The following is a 24,283-nucleotide window of genomic DNA, read 5'->3' on the forward strand; positions in this document are numbered from 1 at the left end:
GCTTCAATGTTTTATGTCATTGACGCCAATGTGATGGTAATGCGGTCCACGACGACACAACGACATCAATATTTATTTTCCTTTACCAATTCTCCTAACTTCATGGGCTACTTTCTACTTTACTAAATTAATTTTAAACACTCGAAGTAGGAAATTCTTTGCGATAATGTATTATAGCATATAATATATGTATGTAGTATAGTCAGATGTCATAGAGAAGAAAAAAAAAACTTTAAGAAACTTGATAAATCATGTCTGGGGTGTGACATGTTACCTTTAATATACATTAATTAGGTTCATGTATTACGTTTTATTGTACTATTGGAATATTTAATTTTAGGAACGAATAAAATTTGTGGCGTTAGAGGTAATTATTTGGAGTCTGACTTTGTAGTTTTTTTTTTTCCCGTCTGTTCCTACCGTTGAGCCCGTCCTCAATACCGTCTCAAGATGGCGTCCGTATGACGTTGCAGCTTCTCGAGCGCTGGTGAACCACCGCCGAAGAAGAAAAAGAAGGACGTCCACTTATTTTTACTTTAAAAGGGCAGAGCGATATCAAGTGTAGAAAGATTAAAAATGTTGAAAGATTTGGTAAGGGGGCAATTAATTGCGCCCACTGACGGCAACTTTAAAGTTGTTTTAGAACGTATACGTAGTCTACTCAAAGCTTCCCTGCAGGGGGCGCTATAGGACAGACAACCTGCATTCATCGCTAGCCAATTGCCAGAGCAGCTGTGGCTAGTTTACCACTACCTCATGTTTGTGTGCATGAATAAAATAAATGTATCCATCCACTTTTAAGCGTCTCCGAGTGTCCAGTAAAGCGCCATATACATGTGCTGTATTTTATTATGACTACAATTAACTTTTTTCTGCACTTGTTGGGTCATGAAATGTTGGAGAAAGAGTTGACTCACTGCCTTCACGCATCATCAATAGAAAGGTGAGTAGTTTTACTTTGTTTTGACTGTTTCTTTTTTCTTTTTTCTTTTTTTTTTACACATTGTTGTTGACCTAAAACGGAATGACCTTTTAATGAAAATGTGAGTGTATATATAAGTTATTACATTACATTTGGAAAAATTACAACTAGTACGCAGGTTGGTTTGGTGTGTAAGTCTGTCTTTGTATGTTGGAACGTGTGACACGATTGTTGAAATTGGTTGTGCCATGAGCCAAAACATAGGTACACACACTTTAGAACTAAAGCAATGCTAAAACACATAAATAAATAGCTCTACAAATATGAAATATTGTATTAGAAAAATGCACAGATAGCAGAAAAATACATTAAAAACTAATTGTGGGGGAAATTCTAAATGACAAATAGGTCGAGACTTATTCAAAAATATTCAACAACAGTGGAAATATTAGACAAATTAAGTCAAGTTTATTTACAAAGGTACACTTGCACGTTCTGAACCAAGCCAATGCAATAGAATCAAATGGGGACTTAAAACACAAATGTAAATGTACAAATAATAATAAAAAACGGATGAAATGATCAGAATTTTAGAATATATTTAATACGTATTAGAAAAAAAATACAAAGCATAAAGTCAGAAACATTTGAAAATAAAATGCCTGCTCATTAATGCATGAAATACTGTTTAAAAAAAGATTTACAAAGAATTAGACAAAACGGAATCAATACCATGAAAGATTCAAGTTTAAACTTTTTGGATCAAAAAACCCATCAGAAAATAATGTTAAAAACCTCAGAAAATTCACATAATATAAAAACAAAAATAGAGAAACTGCAGAAAAGAAACGTAATGATGGAAAAAAAAAAAAAATCAAACAAAACTCTTTTAAACTATTATAAAACACAGTCATAATGAACATGTATTTCTTTTGGTGAAGGATGGCAACCCCACATGGCTTCATGATGCCTTATGAAGAAGCCATGTGGAGTTGTCGTGCTCTCATTTAACTCTGTTCCTTCTGCAGCGAAAAACTCCAATATTGACTTTCGATCTTATCCAACATGTTGCAATGCTTTTGGACGAACACAGGGCGAGCAATGTTTGTGCAGAGGTCCAACTCCTCTGCCCCAATGTAAACACTCAAGGAAACGTGCTGCACTTGCATCGTAGTATATTCCGCCACTCAAGCGTAACCAAATCAGATTTGTGCGTTCATTCATTTTGCATTTGCGGGCTTATCTTTGTCGTCGTGACAAATGTCAGCTCGCCCGGGTTCACCGCGACTTGTCACACGAGCTCCACGAAAAAGCTGCCACGCTGAGCGAAATAGCCGCGAGGTAAATGTATACGCCTCAAACTGACGATTGGAACAAATTGGCCGACGGATGGTCGTTTAGCCTTGCAAAAAAGCCGCATAATAAATCATCTCAACTCATTTCCAAATAATTCAGTTTGAGCTTAAACACATTTATGTCCGGCATAATAAAGCAACAATGCTCCTTGTTTTATGATTATGGCACAAACACACTTCTAATACCACTTTTATTCAGATGCTGCACTGCCAAAAGCAGAGGCTAGGCTGCACTGTGTTTGTTTACAGAGGCGGGACAGTCCCTAACAAACTAAGAGTAAGAAACAAATCTGTTATTCTTGTTCGCCAACGTATTGTGGTGGAACATTGTCACCGTGACGCAAGACGCAACCCATCTGTACCGAAGTTAAATTCCTTGTTTGGCACGCTCAAACATGGCGAATAAAAAGTCTTGAATCTGAGCAGGACACTTCATTAGGTACACAATCTAATAGTGCCCAAGAGACGATTTCCGCTTCTTCCAAGAATAATAATGTGGAATGTGAAAGCCTCGATGAAGGCAAAGCAAGACACGCTGAGGGCTTCTGGGGTGATGCTGAATGGAAGTGCGTCACATATTACACAAGACCCCAGTTACTATGGTTTCATTTCCTGTACATGTGGTGGCCTGTCCGCTTGAACTATCTCATGAATCATCAGAAAGAGGTCATTATTTTTTCCCTTCAAGCTCCGCCAGAGTTGAGTGGAGCAAAATAAATAAATACATACATAAAAAAATAACTGAATGTAGTTTATTAATAGTTTGGATATTTGGCATTTTGTTAACAGTTAAGGTCAGGTCAAGTTTAATATAAACTTTTAGAAGGTTTAGGATAAAACTGAACATGTTCAATAATATTGGAATCAAAACAGACTGAGCTTAAAACGTGTGTGTGTGTGTCAGAAAGAGGCAGCTCGCAAAAGTTTTCTCAATTGTTTAACTGCAGTGACTCGATCCAATTGAACTATTTGAATGAAGGTCACCTTGACGTATGTCCCCTTTAAAATGAGCAACAGCAAAGGGAGACAAGCAAGTTGATCAATGACATGAGAAAGTGATGCAACAGACCAAACCGGCAGCTTGTGAGAGCGTTTTGCTCCCCTGCCCTGGTCGCGGCACGTAACGTTCACTACGGAGGGGAAAGAGGCACCGGCTCGTCAAAGCTTAATTGGGCGGCCCACCCGACCCGAGAGGGTAAAAGCTACAAGATAGTTGACAGCAACAATGCTGAAACTAAGCCTTGTTTCTTCTCATTTGACTGACACGTATCATGTTTTATTTTAGCCGTGTTATGTAACACAAGTCGGCCTCCTTCCCAGAAGTGACTTACGCAAGGCGAGAGGAAGCGTGCCAACATAAATATTGCATTTTGCAAACTTGCCACTACATTTGTTCAATTAAACTTTGGATTGAATGAATTCATTGAATGTGACCTTTTTAATTATGTCTATTTGTTATTTGCCAGAAAATAAGTCACTTTTTCCCTATACAGGAAAAAGTCCAAATGCCAGCACATCACCTCACACAAGCAGGACCAGATTACACCAAAAATACAGTAAGAAATTATTTTAAATTACTCACTAGAAAAGTGTTAAAAAAAAAAAAAAACATGGTACAAAAGTGATATTCATTTATAACCAATAACGTATTTCATTAAATCTATTTTAAAAATCTGAATGTTCATGATGCAGTGATGAAAACAAGACGAAAAAATGCAACACAGAAGTTATTTTTTAATGAAGACTTACAAGGAAAGTTGGCAACATTTTGAAGCTTGTTTGTATACAGCGACCCGAAAGCAGAATACACTAATAAATAGTATTTCATATTTAAATGACCCCCCCCTTCCCCCAATCCATTCCCATTTACAATACTGGATAGCAATCTAAAAGCGAACTCCATCTCCCATGAGCCATTGCGGCATGGTGAGCGCTACAGACCTGCTGTAAAGTGAAAGGGAGATATAGTGTGCTTGGCCAGAAACACCAACAGGTGACGTTAGCACTAATATATCGCTGGCGTCGGGCGGAATGTTTGCAACCTCCAAAATGATCACTATTCCAGAGACCCCCAAAACGGCATGTGTTGTTTCAGCTGTTAACCGTTTCAGACATTCAACCCACATGTGTGGACCGACTATAAAAAAAACAATTGTAACAGGAGGTTTAAGCTCGGCACCAGCGATATACGTTTGTTATGGCCAATTGTGAGTGCGTTCACACGCTAATGAGCTGGGGGAAGAGTTCAGTGGCAAATATGTCGTCCCAGGGGCTGCCGGAGCACAGCGGGGACGACGACATGTTGCTCAAAGGGGAGAGGGAGCACTCGTATCCAGAGTCGCTGTAGGCGTCCGCCAGGCAGGCTTCCTTATCCAGGCCGCCGAAGGCGGGTGAGGAGGCGGCGGCTGCAGCATCAGCATCGCAGAGGAAGTCATCCATTTGTGTAGGGATGACCGCTTCCCCCGGCTCGTCTTTGATGCAGACGTCGTCCTCCGACACCACCACCTCGGCGACGGAAAAGGAAGCAGTCAGGTTGTTGTCGCTTTCCTTGACATCTTCCGTGGCCACCTCTGCTGGCTTGGTGTAAATGTGATCCAATTGTATCAGTCCATTAAGGGTCTCCAGCTTGATTGATGGGGTCCCCATAGGCGCAAGTGCGGCGGTGGGTAGTGGATCGCCTCCGCTGACCAGGAGCAATGACGGCTGCTCGCAGGACTGAATGAAATGCTCCGGGTCAAAGATGTCCAGAATGCCCAGGAACAGATCAGACTGGCGAGAAGAGGGGGGGGTTAGAATAAAACGGTGTTGCAATTTTTATGACCAATGTTCCACGTTTGATTTTCGATTGCATTGGAAGAGTTCAAGTTTATTGTGTTTTGTGAGAGCGCGTTACAGGCTTTCTATTGAAACTGCCAAAATTGGAACCTTTTGCTGTGATTTGAGGTGCATGATGGCGCACACTTACCTCATCGTCTGCAGCATCAGGACCATCTGTATCCATTGGGATGTTTTCAGGTTTAGGAACTGCTGGGTCTGCACCTGCTGCAGAGGCACACGTAGCCTGAGTGCTGCGGACTCAGAAAACCCGATTCCCAAACTTGAGTCATTCCCATTGGACACCAACACCTGAACCATAAAAAAGGGGGCATGAAGGAGAGATTGATTTGTGTTATGTTCCAAATTGTCAACCTTGCTTGCACTCAAGAGTCGCACCTTCTCCTTTGAGTCAAAGGCGTCCAAATTAAGTCTGTGCTTCAGCCCATCATTTTCAGTAAGCAGGCCGTTGTTTTTTTTCCCGGAGGAGCCGGTTTTCAATGTGAAGCTTTTTGTTCTACAAAAAATGCAGATGAGAATACAAGTTTGTCCTGCTCGCTCTGGATAGAGGTGACACACCAAAGTAAGCCAAGCGGGTAATTAAACTGACAAGGCTGCATAATTGCAACCAACGGCAAAAGAAAATACCTCAAGCTCCAACTCCAGGACCTGCTGCTCCAGTTCGCCCATTTTGGCTTTTTTCCTGTCCCTGGCAGTCTGAGCCGCAACTCTGTTTTTCAGTTTCCTATAAGGAGGAGAGTGAAGAGAATAAGTGAGAGCATTCTTTCCGCCGTGCTGCGGAATCACTCCAGTCAGCCATGTTCCTGCCACGCAGGCACGTCAAAGTCCCGCAAGGCGGATTCACCGTGGCCAGATAAGCAAGTTTTAAAGTCCAATTGACACAACCGGGAGGCATACGCTTTAAAACCACCTCGATCACCAAGCTAAATACATTCTTCATTCACTGTAGAAAAACAGATGAAGCAAAGGGCCAGACAAATACAAATCCAGAAGTATTTAAAGCCAATGTGTATACTGGGCTTTGGTTAAGAATGATTGCAAATATTCGGCGTAAAACGCAAGAAGCAAGAGGGCATTACTTTATTAGGCTTGGGCTAAAAATCACCGCCATTTTGTGTTTTTTTAATCAACATTATAGGACTGCGCCTGACCCACATGTTTATTTCACACAAACCAAAGTAGATGTCTTCAAAGCAAACCTTCTCAGTGCCTTCTCCTCGGGACTCAAGTGTGTGAGCCGCTGTCTTTTGCGCACCGGCGGCACCGCCGAGCTGCTTGACTCGGAGTCCGACGACGCCTGGCTCGAGGAGGACGGCAGGACGACCGAGATGGGTCGGCCGAAACTCGCCGTCGACGTGCCGCCCCTCTGCTTCCCGGAGATGAGAAGCAGTTTGTGGGCGCCTCCGCTCGTTGATGTTACCACCACCATGTCGGCACGATATCCTCCTCTGTCTCCAACCACACAAATAATTGATGGCCCAAATTTCTATTACGGCCACGGTGCTTCTCTTCTTCTGACAGACAGAGTCGCAGTGTCGGCGAGCTTTCCTCGATCGTGTTGATACTTGATAGGCTGGAAAGACGTGGACGTCACTGAGCTACGGTCTGTGATTGGACAAGATGCTTACCTCATTTGCATTTTAAGTTTCATCCTTTTACAAAAGGCATAAACCAATCCTGTCCTCAATCATAAAAATGACAAAAAATCTCCGTTGATCATGTTCATCTAAGCGTTTTTTTGTGTGTGCAGGAAACAGTGCTTTAATCTGGTGTAGCGGATTTAGACCAAAATGATGCAAGCTATTGCGGGGGGGGCTTAAAAGTGCATCATCTTTCTTTCTTGGACAGGTGGCCAAGCACGCTGTGAAAAATGTAGATTAAAAGGAAACATATAACAAAGAGTTTAAAATAAACAGACACATTCATCATTAAGCACAATAAACACATTAACAAAATAATAATGCTCTGTCTAAAGGCATAAAGTTGTTCGAGGCTCAGTAAGATAAAAGTATGCCTGCCATTTGAAAACAAACACTTAAAACAAGCTGGCAAGTTTGCAAAGCTTTGGATTCAGTCAACTTGTACGAGGCCGAACATTCAACAGGGAAGTGAGCACTTTGTCACAGTGTTTGCTCCGCTCGAGTGCAGTGGAATGAAGTAAAGTCCCTTAGTCATAGTGTGAAACACAGCTGCTGCAGTATCAACCGTTTCAAGGCTGATGAGGAACCATTTTATGCCACTGAAGTGAGTCTTTGCACAAGCAATCAACGTACCAGATAACAAATTCATTAAAATACATAAACCGTCCAGAAAGAGTCAAATTAAAACAGTACCAAATTGATCCTAAAAATGTTCTAAGAAAATAGTAAACATTCAAGACAAAAGAAACAAATCTTAAATTACAAACATTAACACAAAAAGTAAAGTATAATTAAACAGCACATCCAAGTTAAACATATATTTAATATTTAAAAACATGCAAAAATCACAAAGGCTAGCATTGAAAAAAGCGCCCAACTTAGTTAACTATAGCATACACTAGTAACACACATGTTTGCCATCTTTTCACAGTACAAATAACAAAATGTCAATGGGTTTTTTTTCTTAATTTTTTTGTTTTAGTTTTGAGCACAGTTGGACTAACTTGTTAACAGTTTACTGTGAGAACGCACTTGCAAGGCCATAAAGGCACAAAGTCCACAAAGCTTTCAAAGCTTTCAAAGCCGGTCGAGCTAATGGCAGCGAAACATTGCCGTTTGATGTACTATGAAGTACTTTTAAAATGCTGAACTCCAAGTACAGACGTGTTTTCATCTCTTATGACGTCTGATATGTTTTATTCTCTGTCCCGTGACACACTAAAACAACTCATTTGTTGCGCTCATGCCTCAGGGGAACTTTAAATGTTTTAACTAGTAGCACTGCCAAGTTTACATTTAAACTATTATAAAATAAGCCATAGGACATATCTGACACATTAAATGCTGATTAGTGACTCTTAAATGGTTTCCGTTATTTCACTTTGGAAAAAGTAGGCCTTTCATGTGTAGTAGATGTCTCTGAGGGCTAAAATAACAACGGGCTGGCACATTTTTACTGATTTAGCTGAGCGCAGTATTAGTTGTTTCACTTAGGAAAAAGTTTTGTATTTCTTATGGATGTCTGTAAGTGATCAAATGCTAACTAATGAGCACATAAGTATGGATAGTTCATCAATTAGCATTTATTTAATGTTTCTAGGCCACAAAACATTCAACGATTCACAGACCAGTAGCAGGATTCTCAAATCTATTCTACAGCTGACTGGTAGGCAGTGTAACAATACATGAAATTGTAACTAATGGGGGGGGCGCGGAGTTTTGAAAATCATTTTTACGTTGACACAAACCTGTTGATTTGAATAAAGAGGCATAAAACACACAGCCTCCCTCTCAGTAAACAAAAGTCAGGTCAAGCATGTTTAAACCGCAGCAGTTTGTGTAGCAGTGGCAACGCCCTGGGACTGGAGACATTTGGGGGCATATTTGGTTTACCCTACTTCTCCCAACATTTCACACTCCGCCCCCCACCCACAATGTACGAGGATGTTGTTCGCTGGGCCTGCAGGCTTCCCACGGCTGTTGCGTGTGTGTGTGTGTATGCATGCGCAAATGGTGCGCACATATGATATTTTAATCAACCATGCATTCATTTTTGCTCAACACGAATTTTACTACAGGGCAGAGAAGAGGGGGTCGGCTGCAAGAGGACAGTATCTTTGGGCAACGGTCTCTGAAATCTTGTTTCTTTTAATGCACAGAGTAGGACATTTAGAAAATAATAAAAGGGCTTGTCATGGACTTGCTTCCCTAGGGCAACAGATCCAAAACAGGGGAGGGGAAAAAAACAAGACAAAACAAACATCATGAGCATCTATTCGTCTGTTCTCATCAAATGAATAAAGAAAAAAATGAATAAGAATCGATTTTATCATATATTATTTACAAAGTTGATAAGGAAATTTCTAGATGGTGGAGATGGCATGACGAAGGAAGGCAAATTGTACTGTATGTGATGCAGTCTCATGTTGCCCTCGAGTGCTTGAAGTTAGCAACTGCAACAATTAATACGGCCTCCTCCTCAAGACCACTTTCTCACTGCCACCTTCATGACTGGGGTCGCCATTGATGTTGCTGCCGCTGATAATTAACAACAATAATCTTAATGTATTAAATATTGCATTCTTAAAAGACAATCCATGTAAGAAAGCCCAGGCATAAATCACTCTCATCATTTTTACGCATGCAGGCTAGCCTGTACGTCCTGGACAGTCGCTATGTTTTGTTAAAAGGTGGCTGTGTTGATTAATAGCCACGCATTTAATAAATATACAGAAAACTACCCTTGACCACTTTTTTTTGGGACAGTACGTGCTCAATTGACTCATTGTTGCAACTGACCTTATATTTGAAGCCAGAATCATGGTGATGAAGATGAGGATGATGAAGAAGGGGCCTCTCACAAGGATGCCATGTCATGACATAAAGCAATTAGGGCAGGATGGAGGACGCAGTATTGGAGCTCCCCGGGTTGATGATGTTAGATACCTTTCTCATGATGACATTGTGGTGTGCTGCATGTTTACTTCTTTAATTATAGGTAGAAGAGATGGTCACTGAGTGTGCCAGTTAGCTTAGCCTATTTTAGCGTTAATACCGCAAGCCAAAAGTCTGTTTTAGTATTTCATCTAGAAAATTGAGCCTTGATAGCATTGATAGAGAGAAAAAGAGTTGGCAATGATGATCAAAACATTGGGCAATAAGTGTTTGTTGTTGCAACAATTGTGTCCTATTCAGACGTGCAGCAGATGGCAGTGTTACCCAAAAAGTGAAGTCGACTGTGCTCAGCGATGGGATTATTCATAAAACGTTCTTATAGCATTACGAAAAAGATGAATTAAATCAAATGTTTGGAATAGCGACAGCCAAAGCGAAGAGTGCCATGTTAAACTCTGCCACACAATTCAAAGTCTGCTTTATTGTCAATTTCTTCACATGCCAAGACACGCAAAGAGATCGAAATTACGTTCCCACTATCCCACGGTGACAAGACATAGTACACAATATACATACAAGTCGACAACACAAAAAATAAAAACAAGAAGGCACAAACAATGAATAAATAAGAGTGATGAATAAATAATAAATAAACATAATAAATAAGAGGAGCAAAAATGGAGCAAGTCATCTGACTTGGTTGTTTTAAAGAGCCAATTTCTTTTAAGCCATTTTCAAGGGTGCTAATAACATCAGATATGTTGAGGCTACTGATACAACGCACTGGGGCCTATCCCAGCCGTCAACGGGCAGTGGGCGGGGGACACCCTCCACTGGTTGCCAGCCAATCGCAGGCTACTAATACTTAAAACAAAGAATACCCGATAAAAAAGTAACCAACATTAGTATTTCAAAAGTAATACATCTCTTGTAAAAACTATCTTTATTACAAACGGCACTTGAACCAACCAAGTCAAACTTCTGTCCCGGTGACCTCCCGACTGAGTACCCCCCCTTAACAATCCGAGTACAGTGATCCCTTGCTACTTTGCGTTTCGTTTATCGCGGCTTCACTACATCGCGGATTTTAAACAACAACAACAAAAAACATACAACGAAAGTCAAAATAAAACTTCTAAATTGAGGAAACATGTGTCTAACTTTTAGGACAATGTAGTATTGCTCCAAATGTTCGTTTACATTCCTTTAGAAGTCCGTTTTTGCGTATTGGCATGATCGCGAATTAGCATCTTTCCGCTAACTCGTTAGCCTGCCCAGTACTTCTTGTTGGTGACCGTACTTTGCGGATTTCACTTATCGCGGGTGGTTTTTGGAACCAATTATCCGTGATAAACGAGGGATTACTGTACTGGCATTTGAGCATGAAAGGGGGCGGGGCCAAAAGCCTTTTGGAAGGGAGCGAAGAAGAAAAAGATTTAAAAAAAGAAATATATATATATCACATATTTTAGATCAAAGGAGATACGCTTTGTGGAGGAGGACGGTAGAAGGAGGGAGGGGTGAGAAAGAAAGGGGTGGTGAGAAGGGGGGCGAGGGGGAGGCGGCTTGAGCAGCAGCCAGCCAGTGTCATTGACAGACTCTCAGTGGTAAACTAAACACGCTCCCCCGGTGTGTTTCCGCACATTTTCGCTCCTTATCCCCCCCCTCCCCCCCGCCCCTTGGAAAAAAGTCATTTCGGCGCAGCACTCCACGCTCTCGCCCCGCGTCGCGTCGGACATGCCGTTCCGCTCGGCGCCGCAAAGCCGACCGGCGAGATGATAACGACGACTACCAGGACGACTACCAGGACGATGCTGCTGCTGATGCCGACGATGGTGGGGCCGTGGCGGGGCGGATCGGAGCGGGACCACCCCTACCAGTACCAACACCACCATCCCGGCTCCTCGGCTGCGGCGGCGCTGCTCTTCCTTGCCGCCGTGCTGGCCGCCGAGACCCGCGTCGCCCTCGCCAAGGATACGGCCTATGTGGAGGTGGTCCTGTTTGAGTCAAGCGCCAACGGGGATTACACCACGTACACGACGGGCTTGCAGGGACGCTTTTCCAAGGCTGGAGCCACCATCAGCGCCGAGGGGGAGATCGTCCAAGTACGTGTCAAGTGTCTCGAAACACGCTGCTTTCTAACTTTTCCTTGGCGGAGGTTGACAGGCGGGCGTGCGTGCGTGCGTGCATGCCCGTGTGCGTGTTTAAAGATGGTACGACTTTGCTGCCCCAATGCGGTCACAAGATGGCTCCTATCTGGTGGAATTCATTCTCACTGGCAACTTTTTTGTTCTCTAATACAAAGTTGATCAAATTTCTGTTTGTGTTTGTTTGGCGCGTTGGGTGCACGCATGTAGTGGTTTGCATGGTGCAAAGAAACTTTGTTGTTTCGAAGTTTTTTTTTCTTCTCTAAAGTAAAGGGTCTATTACTTCCGGCGTTACACACAGAAAACACGATGGTGCGTTCAGGTGCGCATGTTTTCATTTAGATTTGCGCTTCTTCAAATATCGCTTCTTGCTTTAACGTGACTTGACTACTGCTGCATCGAAAGCGCCTTATAAATCTCGGATAGCGTAATGTAACGTATTGACGTCACATTTAATGCCCAGACCGCCAATTAACCTCATTTCCATAATATTTCATATGTATACAACTCCAACATACCAGAGATGCGTCACATTTAATACCAAAGTAACATAATGTTCAGTCTTCCAATTAACTATACAGTATGTATATAACATTTAATGTTGTGCGACAGATTTGTCCCTAAGGTCTATACTTGTGGACCATTATATTTAATGACATTAAATGATAGTATTTCCATCAGTATTCATGCTTATTTCCTTACAATGTAGGATTTTGACATCACGTGTACATTGGAATCATATTCAATGACTACAAACCTCCAATATATGATATTTATGTCAATAATACACCTAATTTAGCCTATTTAACATAAGCTAAAGGCTTAATGTACCATATTTAGAATGATTGAAAAAAATGCCAAGCACTGTAACATGTCTGTACATCAAATTTACTGTATTTACATTGAATGCATCATATGCAATGGTGCGTTCAGATGTTTGACTTGTTTTGCCAAGTTTCTGAATGCATTTGTTTGTTTGTTTTTGCCTCATGGAGTTGGCTGCCATTGAATTGATAGTGCCTCGTATGTTGTTTTTACAAATATTTGATCGGAAGCTCGATTGCGGAGCTGATAAGGCTTTCAAATGGTTGTAACGTTTGTCATAATGTGTGTGTATATTTAGCTTGTGTGCACACATGGAGAACATACCTGCGCAGTTTTGTGATATGTTAAGAAAAACACACAGCAGGTGCACTGCAGGTGCCCAATGTAATGGCCATGTCATTTGCTGTGTTGTTTATGAAAATCAGCACCTCCAAATCTGAAACCATGGTTCTCAATCGTAAAAAGATGCCCTCTTCCGGTCGGCGATGAGATCCTGCCGCAATTGAAGTATCATGGGGTTATGTTCCCGAACGAGCGAGGGCAGGAAGAAGCATCAAATGGAATGTGCAATGCAGCATGTGTGCATCACATTAAAGGCTCTGTGTCCACCGAGTTCATCGCTGTTGGGTGAGTGACACACGGCGAAATGAAAAATGTTGCCTTCCCGCTCGTGTTTCCACGCCTTCGTGGCCGTTTTGGCGCCGCCTGATGACCACGCGCGAGCGCCGGACGTCGGCTTTGCGTCGGAAAACCGCACGCAGTCTATTTAGGTTTGCCCTAGCGTAGCCGGCAACCGCTCAGAGGCGGCCCGGCCCGTGTTTGCTCTCCTCGTATTATGACGTTTATTTCTTTGCCTGCATGTGATTGATGCATGTGACGACCCGAATAGTATAGCTCGCTGCACTGTTGTTGTAAGCATGCGGCTTAAGATCAAATATTTGCGTTGTCCGTAGTGACCTGTCAAGATATTTTATGCTCTGAAGCGTTTTTTCGTCTCTCTGGATTACTTTGAGTGATTTCTATTGTGCAAGGTGTAATAAGCGAGAGGAACCATCACATTAGACTCTTACATTGAATACGTTTATTTCTAGTTTTGATTTTCTATCGTGCTATCGCATTCATTATATGACTCTTAGATTGGATATAACTGCACAATTGGTTGACTGGGACTTATTTACCGTTGTTGGGTTTTTTTCTGTTGTAAATTAACTGGCGAGAGGAACTGGTGTCACGTGACCAGTACATTTTATGCGCTAATATGCATTGTGTGAAAAGTGTTAGGAACCTTTATGAATGATAACTTGCATGGGGAACCATGGCATTATTTACTTACGTTAAATCCGCGCCTATTCCACGAGACATGTTTTTTTACACTGGATTACGGTTATTTCTATTGTATCTGTTATTTTTCATAAGTAGCGAAATGAACTTGACACTTACATTGCATCACTGTAGTACATGCCAAGGATCAATTCATTGTTTTTGACAGTGTTGATTATTTGTAGTTGTGGCTGTTATTTCTATTGTGCAAGGTGGTGGTTGTTATTGATAAGTGGGGAGAGGCGCAGTTTCATTGTCAAAAGATTCATGCATTGTGTACACATATGCCTGTGCACACAACTTGCTTATTTGGGGGGGGGGGGGGGCTGTGTGGATTAAATTTAACCGGTTCCGCGATCGGGTTTGTAAGTAGAAACGTTTGTAAGTAGAAGCAACATTTCTCATAGGAATCAATGTAAAAGCAAACAATGCGTGCCGGACGGAAATTCCCCCGAGAAGACACGAAAGACACACGTCGGTTCGGAAGTCAAATATTGGTTCGTATGTCGATGCAAAAAAAATCGTGAGGCTTCGCCTCGTATCTCGAAAAGTTTGTACGTATAGGCGTTCGTAAATAGAGGTATTGTCTAGCAGTCAAATGTTCTGATTGTAATTCATATATTTCACGTTGCAAAAGGACCTTAATTTTGTACATTGTATGTTTTCTTTAAATTCTTTCGCCGATTATTCGCATATCAGAATTTGATTAGGCCAAATGTCAGGATTGGCTTTAAAAAAAAGATCCATTTGGTTTGCAGGTCAGGGCTTTAGTTCTTCCTTTGGTCCTGTGAAGAGTAAGCAACAAGACTTAACCGCTATACCTTTCGGAGCTGGCAGGACTTGTGTGGCGCCACATTTAGACTATAATGACAGCTCTGGCGGTTTGAAAAGGCATCCAGCGCTCCTTCTCCCGCCCGCCGCATGCTGGAAAGCTGGGCTCTTATGGACCCGTCACAGACGGGAGGTGCCACGGAGCGGGACAACTCCCAGTAGCGGCGGCGCTGCTACGCGAGCGCAAGTCTGGAAGCTAGCTGTGCTCTCCGCTTCGCAGCTGGGTTCGACTTTCAAGTCCGGGCCAAAGTCAAGGCTCCCTTCCCAACCCCATTCTTTATTCCTTTTGATGGCACCGCAAATTTGTCAGCACATGACCTCAGCTGATGCTTTCCACTACTTCATTACTCCCTCGCACTGCTGACTTGACACGAAAACATTGGGGTGCCCAACGGAGAGGTTGGGGCCTGTCTATGTAACTGGAAAGTGGCCCCAAGTAAACGCTGTCTGGAACTAGTTAGCTGTGTGAAAAAGGAACCATGACGTCTGCATGAGGAGAATTGCTCGGCTCTATTTGATGATGAAATGGAATCGAAGGCAATTTTCATTTTCAATCTCCTAATATTTGTGTATTTTTGAGTATTTGTGATTTTTTTTTTTTTTCTTTTTATATTCACCTACCATTTCGTGAGTCAGTTATTTTTCAGGTGATATTTTTGGCTTTTCTATTTAATGTTTTTTTTCCCCCTATGTAGTAATTATGTGCTTCGTATGTTTGTGTAACATTAGCCATCTTTGGCTCCACCCATTTGGAAGCCTCTAAACCTCTGCATTTGACGACGCCTGGCAGAAAGGTCGTTTCATCGCCCACATCTTCATCCCTGTGACATGGTGAGGGCCGCCAAAAACAAAGGGGCAAGGGAGTGGTGGGTCACGCCGCCACAATGACCGCCAGCCGCTCGGCGTGCTTTGTTGTGAGCCCAGAATGTGCTAACTAACAACGACGCCGGCCTCTATTGTTGTATTTTGTTTTTTTGGGGGCATTGGACAGGCGGTGGTAGCCGAGGGTGAGCACTGCGTTATCGCTCGTCGCCTCACTCCTCAAGTTCAAGAACATGTGGTGCAAAGTTCTTTTCTTTTGTGGACATCATTGCATCAGCCTCTTATGTCTTAGAAGGAAAATAAAAGATGGGGGGTGGATATCAATGACTACTGCCGCCTTGGACAATAGAAAGAAATAGAAGTCGTGCAGAAGTCAAGGATGGTTCCCAGGTCGTGGTTTGTGTGTGCATCATATTCATGTACACGTGTGGAGATGCTTCCGGAGCCTTCCGGACTGCAAGACAATGAGGCCACACTGTTGATGGATCGGCTGTGTTCCGTCCGCATGGAATTTGCCGCTAGGGTAGCCTTCAATGGGAGAGGTTTTTACTCTGTGTGTCTATGGACAATATTTCACGGCAAATGGAAGGCAAAAATTCCCACGCATTTCATGTAAACTTACTGAATGGGAAACAAAAATATTAGTCTGAAGAATTATACAATTAAGAAATGGGAACATCTTCGCCAAACACACATCATGTATACGAATGAGAGCAACGAGTTGACTACCAAACAGCCTGTGGCGTAGTTTCCGGTGTGTGCCCCCCCCCCCCCCTCCCTTTTCGGTCTTCCTCCCACTCAGCCCCTGAACCCTGAACCGGGGTGGGGGTGCAGAGGTGAATAGCTGCCTGCCGGGAGTTGTGCTGCGGGCGTAAAGCACATGAATGTGCCGCCTGAGCAGATAGGATCAGGGCAGGGGAGAGGAGAGGAGAGGAGGCCCCGCCAGCCTGTGACGCTGCCTCGGCATTACTCCACTCGCTTACTTCAAAGTCGGCGCTACTGCGGGGGCGGGAGTGCCTGAGGGCGCCGTCCAAGTCTTCAAAGTCTTTGCCGATGTTGATACGCGACACCGCCAAGGGGCACATGATGTCATCGCGGGCCAACTGCATTCAGGCTCCACACAAATCAAGGTCAAAGGGCTTCCTTGTGCGCAGTAGTACGATACTTCATACACTTTTCAGTTGGCCTGCTCGCCACCTCTTGCTTCCTACGACTACTCTGAGTACTTTTTACACTGAAAGTTGAAATGACTTCAGAAGTGATTTTGCTTTCGAACAGTGCTGTTTGGGTTTTCTCCGTCCCGTTGACGAAACAGTGGGTGCACGGAGGGATACATGAGACTAAATAATAATATGATTAAGAATTATTAGGAAATAAGTACAAAAATATTTGGTCAAAAATGTTTGATGTTAAAAAGAAGAAACCCAAAATGGATAAGATTTCATTTTTGACATATTTAAATAAAATGAAGGGGAAAAAAACCCCCAATATCATATCAGAAAACGATTAAAAAATTCCAAATAAAATGAAAAAATAAAATCGGAACCAGCTCCCATGGGCGCTCAAAACGCTACCCGCGCTAATTGCGCTAAAAGCTAATCGTCTGAAATCTGATAAGGCTTTATTCGTAACCTATCCATCGTTTTATTTCACTCCAACTACAAATCCTTTCAAAAATTCACTCAAGATCATCCGTCCGTCTGATAACTCATTGACAGCGCTTATGACAGATCCGCTCCATCAAAGGTTATTTAAAGCCCCGCCCGCTCTGCCCGCTGCGCCCGCTCCGCCCGCTTCGTCCGCTCCTCGCTTTGTGATCGCCGTCCGTCCCGGCCGGGCGCAAAATAAGCGTCAACAGCTGCATTCTTATTCATCCAGGGTTCACATTGAGGTTGGTCTCTTTAGCTCCGACGTTGCCCCTCAGGGTTGGTAAGTCAGGGGGGCTTCCTCACAAAGTCTACGTATGTCGGTCCACATACTGCTCCTGGCATGTGGATGCAGACAGAACACAATTCATAGCTTGCTCGGCCGGCCTAGGGAAAATACCAGAGCTTATTTTTGCTAGCCATTCATTTCTTCTTGTCATCTGGAACTGTGAAATGTGTGTGATTCAAATCCGCTCACTGAGACGCTCTACCGCTAAAAGCGTAAACTTTCCGATCCAGAATGAGTCCTAGCTTTGTTTTTGTTTCTCTTAACATAGTCGTTCTCAAACTGGGCTCCGCGAAGCCTAGCTTAGGGGTCCGCAAATACGTTGCAATGATTTGTATCTGAACTTTCGTTTACCACTACGTACTTAACTCAGTGATATGTTAGTGGTAATAATATCCTCAATTGTTTTGTTTGTACCAAAATAACGAACACGTTTTTAGACTAAACGACATGAACTATGTCAACCAGAATAGCGAACGTTATGTTAAGAATCTGAAGTTTTCCTCTCGTACGATTTCTCCCGAAAGCCTTCATCTGCACTCAAGTTACCGTTCTTTTGTTTTGAAACCTTAATTTATTGGACTGATTAGCTTTATTCTCAATTGCGTCGTGTCTTGATTTCATTTGTTCCACTTTCTGTCAGTACTTTGTCGACTAGTTGGAATGGTCTTCACCTCTGAGGTTTAGCACAGGTTGTCATTCCACTTTGAAAGTATTTTTTGCTCGGTCGGGTGCAGTGTAATGGAAACGCGCTAATGATGACTTGTCAAAAGAGAGCACAGCACGCTGTGCACGGGAAGGACGGAAAAAGCCAGAGGCCAATGCAGCCCTTTGCCGCATCCCACAGGCATGTGACACGGCCAAGTTGTCACGCCGAGGGCGACGTTTTGCATCCCACAAAAGCATCTGGAAGTAAACACGCGGCGGAATGCGACATTTGGACTGCGGCCTGTCTTTGATGTGCACAACAGCTCAAAGGAGTGTGGCTGGAATCTTTCATTTGCATGTCGCCTGATTAAACGCTGGCCATGAGACTCAAATATAGCTTCTCATTCTGCGTATGTAGGGGAATTTAGAAATAGACCTTTTGTTCTTAGGATGGTTGTTTTCTTAGCTTAGCTAAAACAGTGGAAGTAGACAGTGGTTGGAAGTAATGAACTGCAAATACTATGTCACTGTATTTTAGTAGAATCTTCTGTACTCGTGTGTGTAAAATTGAATTCTGCGCATCTTCTTCAATAGCCCCCCTAAAGCCCCTTGCAAATATCTTCACACTGTGCCCACCCCAACCGGCTCAACACATGGCCCCGGCTTAGAGGGTCCTCTTTTAACGAGAGGATATCCGGGCCGCTGCGGTATGCAAAGAGCCTGCGCATTCCTGACACGAGCGGCTCGCCTCAAAGGTGACTTTCAGGCGATTCGGGCAAACGTCGGATTAGCCGCCCGCCCGGCTTTGGCCACAGGCCTGCCAAAGGCCCCACCCGAATAGATCTGATTTAGATGTATTTTTGATGACACTCCTGCTTGTTTGACAAAAGCATGTCGAAGGGTGTGTGGGGGGGGGGGGGGGTTCAGCCCCCGCTGCACCCAAGCAGGACCAACTGGTTTGTCCCCATCTTGAAAGGGGACACCGCTATGGGATGCATACGTCCTAAGAGAGGGGAGGTCGTGGCGGCACCTGTCCCCTCCACTCAGAGTGTGCCGACGACGGGCAATCCAAAGCGCAGGCCTGCAAGCTCCTAAAAACAAAATGGAATGTTTGATAAGCGGATTCTTGGAATGCCTCGGATTGGTCACTTTGTGCTCTTGGTTTTTGTGCGGAGGATGATGGAGAACTTTGTGGCGGCGATGACAGGAGACCGGTCTGTCTCTTTGGCTCTCGGGTCATCCTGACAAAAGGGCCTCTGTCGTCGGAGCTATTGGTACAAACACCGACCCATTCCGCTACACACGTTGTTGTTGTTATTGATCGTATTGTTGTTGGTTTTTTTCAACTTTTATGTTATCCAGAAAAAAAATGCCTGAAAGTGATTGTAGTGCCTCTTCTTGGGCATGATTGAATTTCTCAATTTTATTTGTTCACTTCACTCGAGCAGTGGCTTACCCGAAGCTCGGCTGTTCCCTCAAATTTCGGACGGCAATGCAAAGCACCGACTCACCAAAGTGGTGCCACTCCTGCGTCAAGGTACCGCTAGAAAACTTCTTTCAAATGGGTCAAGCCCAGCCGCAACATAACAGAAGGGAGCCGCCATGGCTGCTACAAAATGTTCCATCACTCCTTTGAGCTGGCCAAGGAAAATAGCAACTGCTCACTGGACTGTGTGAGTCACTCGCTAACATGTTAGCGGCGCAACCCCAGGGGACCATAAAGGCTTTAGCGAGAGTCGTCGTTCATCTTTTTTTTTTTTTTTTTTTAATTGTATCAACCCCCAAGAAGTTGTAAATGGTCTAAGCAGGAGATGGGAGTTCCACACGCAATGCATGATGAGAGCTTGGACTCTTGCACATGTGCGTACACGCGCGCTTCCTTTTTCCAAAAGATTCACAGACGCTCTTTGATCCGCACCCAGTCCTCCCACCAGAGAGGCCTCGAGGATGTGAGCGCAGATTCCATTTTCAAGTCGCGCACGGCTTCCTCTGGGGAGGTACATTGGAATTCCTCGTGCAGAAACAGGCCAGATAGACGACTTGAAGTGCCAGTCGAACCCGGGATCCTCACAACTCGCTTCAAAAAGTCACTCAAACAAAAGAAAACACAGGTGGCGGACCAAAACATTTACCGTATGTATAGTAAATATTTTATTTGAATACATATTAATTGACGACTTGTTTAGGGCTGAGAAAAGAAATCAGCTACCACAGTTAAATCGACCACCGGCGAATTGGCTAACATTTTTCCCTTGAAACTATAATTGGAAGTGAATAAAAGCGGCAAGAGTAGTCAGTGGCGTTGTATAGTGTGCGGCAACTCTAACTGTTGCTCAGAATACAATACCACGACAATGTGCATGCATATATTTGTCTCTATGAGCTCAAAAATGGACTTTTAAAAAACAGAGCGCTGGAGAAAACGGCGCCGAAGTCGCTCCTGTCTCCGATGGGCCCGCTTTGCATAGTTGTACCAGCTTGTTTTTGCATCTCCGGAGGGGTGAGGTGGGGGCGGGGTGTGTGTGTTTGCCACGTCCGTCCCTCGGCAGTGCGTTCGCAACCTGCGGCCCCTTCAGAAGTGGAGCCAAATGCCCCCGGAGGTTAGAAGCGGCTAAGTGCTTTTCTTGTCTCATAAAAACAAATCAAATATCGCCGATCCCTCGGGGGAGTTTCAAGACGGCAAAGTCGTGACGCGGCAAGAAGAGCCGCTTTGCTTTGCCTTGGATAATTAGTTTTGTTTTTTTCTCTCCACTGCACCTCAATCAGGGTTGGGTGCACTTTGGTGCTTGAGGGCCATGTTGGAATTTTTAAAATGGTCAGATGGCCCAAGTCATTTGTTGTTGTGTATGAAAGCAAAACAAAATCCAAGTCTTAAAATATAATGTAAAACAGATCATTATAGACAATCAATTGAGCAAACATTGAGAAATGACAAAATGTGTTAAAAAAAATATTAAAAAAATGTAATCTTCAACCCATAAAAAACGTAAGCAGTAAATTATTTATGCAAACTGTTCTCATACATGAACGACAATGTGAATCCCTCGCTACTTTGCGTTTCGCTTATCGCGGCTTCACTACATCGCAGATTTTTTTTCCAAATAAAAAAAACATTTAAAAGTCAAAATAAAACTTCTAAATTGAGGAAACCTGTCTAACCTTTAGGACAATGTAGCATTGCTCCAAATGTTTGTTTACATTCCTTTAGAAGTCCGTTTTCGTGTGTTTGCACAATCGCGAATTAGCATCTTTCCGCTAACTCGTTAGCCTGCCCAGTACTTCTCGTTGGTGACCGTACTTCGTGGATTTCACTTATCGCGGGTGGTTTTTGGAACCAATTATCCGCGATAAACGAGCGATTACTGTATTGTGACGAACCAACAACAAATGTCGATCTTGGGTGGGCAGGATGAACGAGCAAACTCCGCCCACCTCTGATCTAATGTGTCCAAAGTTGTCCGTTACTTTTGAATGGCCGTAGGGAGTGCCGTTGTCTGTAAAAGGGGTTGGATGTTTACCTCCTCGGGGCTTTATTAACCCTAACCCTAACCCCCAGTTCCCCCTCATTCTCCACAGCCCAAGAGAAAACAGGGGCAAGAACAATGCGACATTTGTCTCGCGCGGCGCACCGGGCCCGCCGCTAAACAAACGTTCCGAAGAATACCAACCGCGGGCCACGGTGACTTCATAAACAGTCGTCAGCGGATCGCTGATGTGTGCGTGATTATTGACCCATTGATTGACCGCTCCAAAATTGTCCGTAGGTGTGATTGTGAGCGTGGATGGTTGTTCGTCTCTGCCTGAAGGACCCACGCTTGAAATTTTGCCCAGAGAAGCATCCATCCAATTCCAGAAGCTGGCAAACTCTTACTTGGGAATTCACCCAAGTCAAATGTTCTTGGTCCACGCCGTTTGCCACAAATTGCAGCGGAGCTTCTTCAAGTGTTCAGTTTGAGAACCTGGCCTGAATCCTAATCAGGACGGCATCCTCCCGAGTGCTTTCCGGCACCCCGGCGAGGCCTCAACTTGGCCCGCCACCTTGCCTTGCCTTTTCTCTCCGCCCGCCGATGGAGCTTCTGCTGCAGCCCTGGCCCCTCCCCAACCTTTCTCTGTGGCACAATGGCTTCCCTCGGCGGAGTTCTAAGAGAACAGCGTTTGTCCGATGGCCGCCGCAGCTCCCCCCCCTTTTTTTTCTTTTCTATTGGGGCTCTGCGGGGACAGTGAGCACGAGGGAGATCTGGCTGGGTAGGAGTTACAATTGCCCCAACAAGTAAACAACTTCAGGTAGAGGTGGTCCACATATGGATCAGGAGCCAGCTCATTGCAAGTGGTTTTTTTTAGTCAATGCGAAAGCTGCCTTGTAAAAGTTCAATTCTGACCTAACCAACACATTGCCTTGATTTGAGATATTCACGTAGGCTTTGCTTTCCTGCAACTTTGGACCTCATGTGTCCACCATGGAATGACCTCATCCATACTTGATCCTTTTCTTTGCCAGCCAAGGGCTTTTGCTTTCCCCTTTTTTCCACGCGGCTAACCTCCAAACGGGCAGGGGGCGCACCTCGGCAGGCCCTGGCCCGCCCTTGATGTGGACATTGTTGTAGAAGCGGGTCCCTCTCACCCGGGCAACCGGGCCCCTTTTGAGCCCTTACCCCTCGCTGTTTGCCCAGCTCGCTCTTTACCCTGTCCTAAGCCCACTCCTCTAATACCCCCCCCCTCTCACCGTGGGACTGGAGCTTTGAGAGACGGTTGTGTGAGAGACGTGTTGTTTTGTGCTCGCTTGTGCCGCTGGCGGCCGGCTTCCTACGGCGCACCAAAGCCGGCCATTCACTTCTTTTAGCCCCCACTCCATTGCTTCCTTTGACCTCCTTCGGGGAACCTGACCCCGTTTGATCACATTAGGGGACCGAGGAGGAGCTCAGTACTTTGACATTCCCGTTCGCTCACTGCTTACAAAAAATCACCTAAGCTTGCTTTACAACGGCCACTTTTATCATGCCACGCCATGCCTCCAGATATCTGCCATAATTGTCCACGTTAACATGCGGAGATGATCGTCCTCTCGAATGTTTCCCTTAACATGGCTTGATCAAGATCCAATCGTGGAAACGGTCCTGACTGCTGTAAGACCACGGGCCACTTTAGATTCAGCCCGGTTCCCAAATATGTTAAATGCCTTAAAAAGACACCGGCTTATCTTATTTATGTCTGGTAAAAAAAAAAAAAATGCCTGACCACAGTTTAAACAACCACGATCACCCCAAGTGTCAATTTAGGTCATTTTATATCCTCACAGGACTTGGAAGCCCTGAAGCAGAAAAAAAGCTGATGTAATGGGTTTAAGAAAATCTCCTTGGGGAGTCAACCCTCAACTCCCCCCCACGCCAATGACACCCCTGCCCTCTTCATCCCCAAATATGGTGACTTGGATCTCTCGGATCTTGAACAGTTCTTGGTGAGCTCTTGAGACTCAAGTTGTCGCGGTGCTAAAAAAACAAAACAAAAAAAAACACAGGACAAAAGGTTTATAATTCACTGATTTATTGTTTTGGCTGGGGGAAGGGGAGCCGGAGATGAAGGCAACAGAGAAAGAGGGGAGGGTGCTTTTTAGAGAAAAGAAATCCCAGCCCGGCTACACACACACACACACAAGCCCACGCACTCACACACGCACGCACACTCTGTGTGAGCCGAGCACAAAAGAAACCTGTAACGCCTCCAGATTCCTTCTCGTCGGGTATCAAAGACATGCTTTGCTTTAGAACAAGAGACGAGTGGGTAAGATAGCACCAAGCAAGCCAGTGAACCCAGCACTGGCCCGGCTGGGTGCTGCCAGTTAATCTCTCAGATAGGATTTTCACCCCCCCCCTCCCCTTCTTCCTCTTCTTCTCCTGCTCTGCCGCCTCCCTCTCTTTTCTCTCTCTCGGTGGGGATATCGCTTTTACGGCGAGGCCTTGAATGGAGGGACTTGTCTAACCTGATCACTTGTCAGATTGAGCACAGGGAGAGGCACCCCAAAGGCGCAGCGATAGAACTTGGTTGCACAATGAGGGAAGGCGCTGTGCGTTAGCTGCTAGCTTGGTGCTGCTCTCACGTGGACCCAAAATGATC

General features: G+C 44.3%; 2 protein-coding genes across 3 annotated transcripts in view; one reads left to right on the forward strand and one right to left on the reverse strand.

Moving 5' to 3' along the window:
* Nucleotides 1-3,991: 3,991 nt before the first annotated feature.
* On the reverse strand, nucleotides 3,992-6,665 carry xbp1 (X-box binding protein 1). Its single transcript, XM_037258214.1, is given in 7 exon segments — nucleotides 3,992-4,324; nucleotides 4,433-5,046; nucleotides 5,243-5,333; nucleotides 5,438-5,568; nucleotides 5,570-5,608; nucleotides 5,740-5,836; nucleotides 6,312-6,665. Coding segments are annotated over 6 exon segments (1,140 nt in total). The 5' UTR covers nucleotides 6,542-6,665; the 3' UTR covers nucleotides 3,992-4,324; nucleotides 4,433-4,494.
* Nucleotides 6,666-11,236: 4,571 nt separating this feature from the next.
* The window catches only part of znrf3 (zinc and ring finger 3), a 34,931-nt gene continuing 21,884 nt past the window's right edge, over nucleotides 11,237-24,283 (forward strand). For both annotated transcript variants that reach the window (XM_037258126.1, XM_037258127.1), the window contains exon 1: nucleotides 11,237-11,752. In XM_037258126.1, coding sequence (XP_037114021.1) covers nucleotides 11,423-11,752 — 330 coding nt within the window. In that variant the 5' untranslated portion in view covers nucleotides 11,237-11,422. The remainder of the gene's footprint in view (nucleotides 11,753-24,283) is intronic.

This window comes from Syngnathus acus, chromosome 9 (assembly GCF_901709675.1).
Source record: "Syngnathus acus chromosome 9, fSynAcu1.2, whole genome shotgun sequence".
Lineage (NCBI taxonomy): Eukaryota > Metazoa > Chordata > Actinopteri > Syngnathiformes > Syngnathidae > Syngnathus > Syngnathus acus.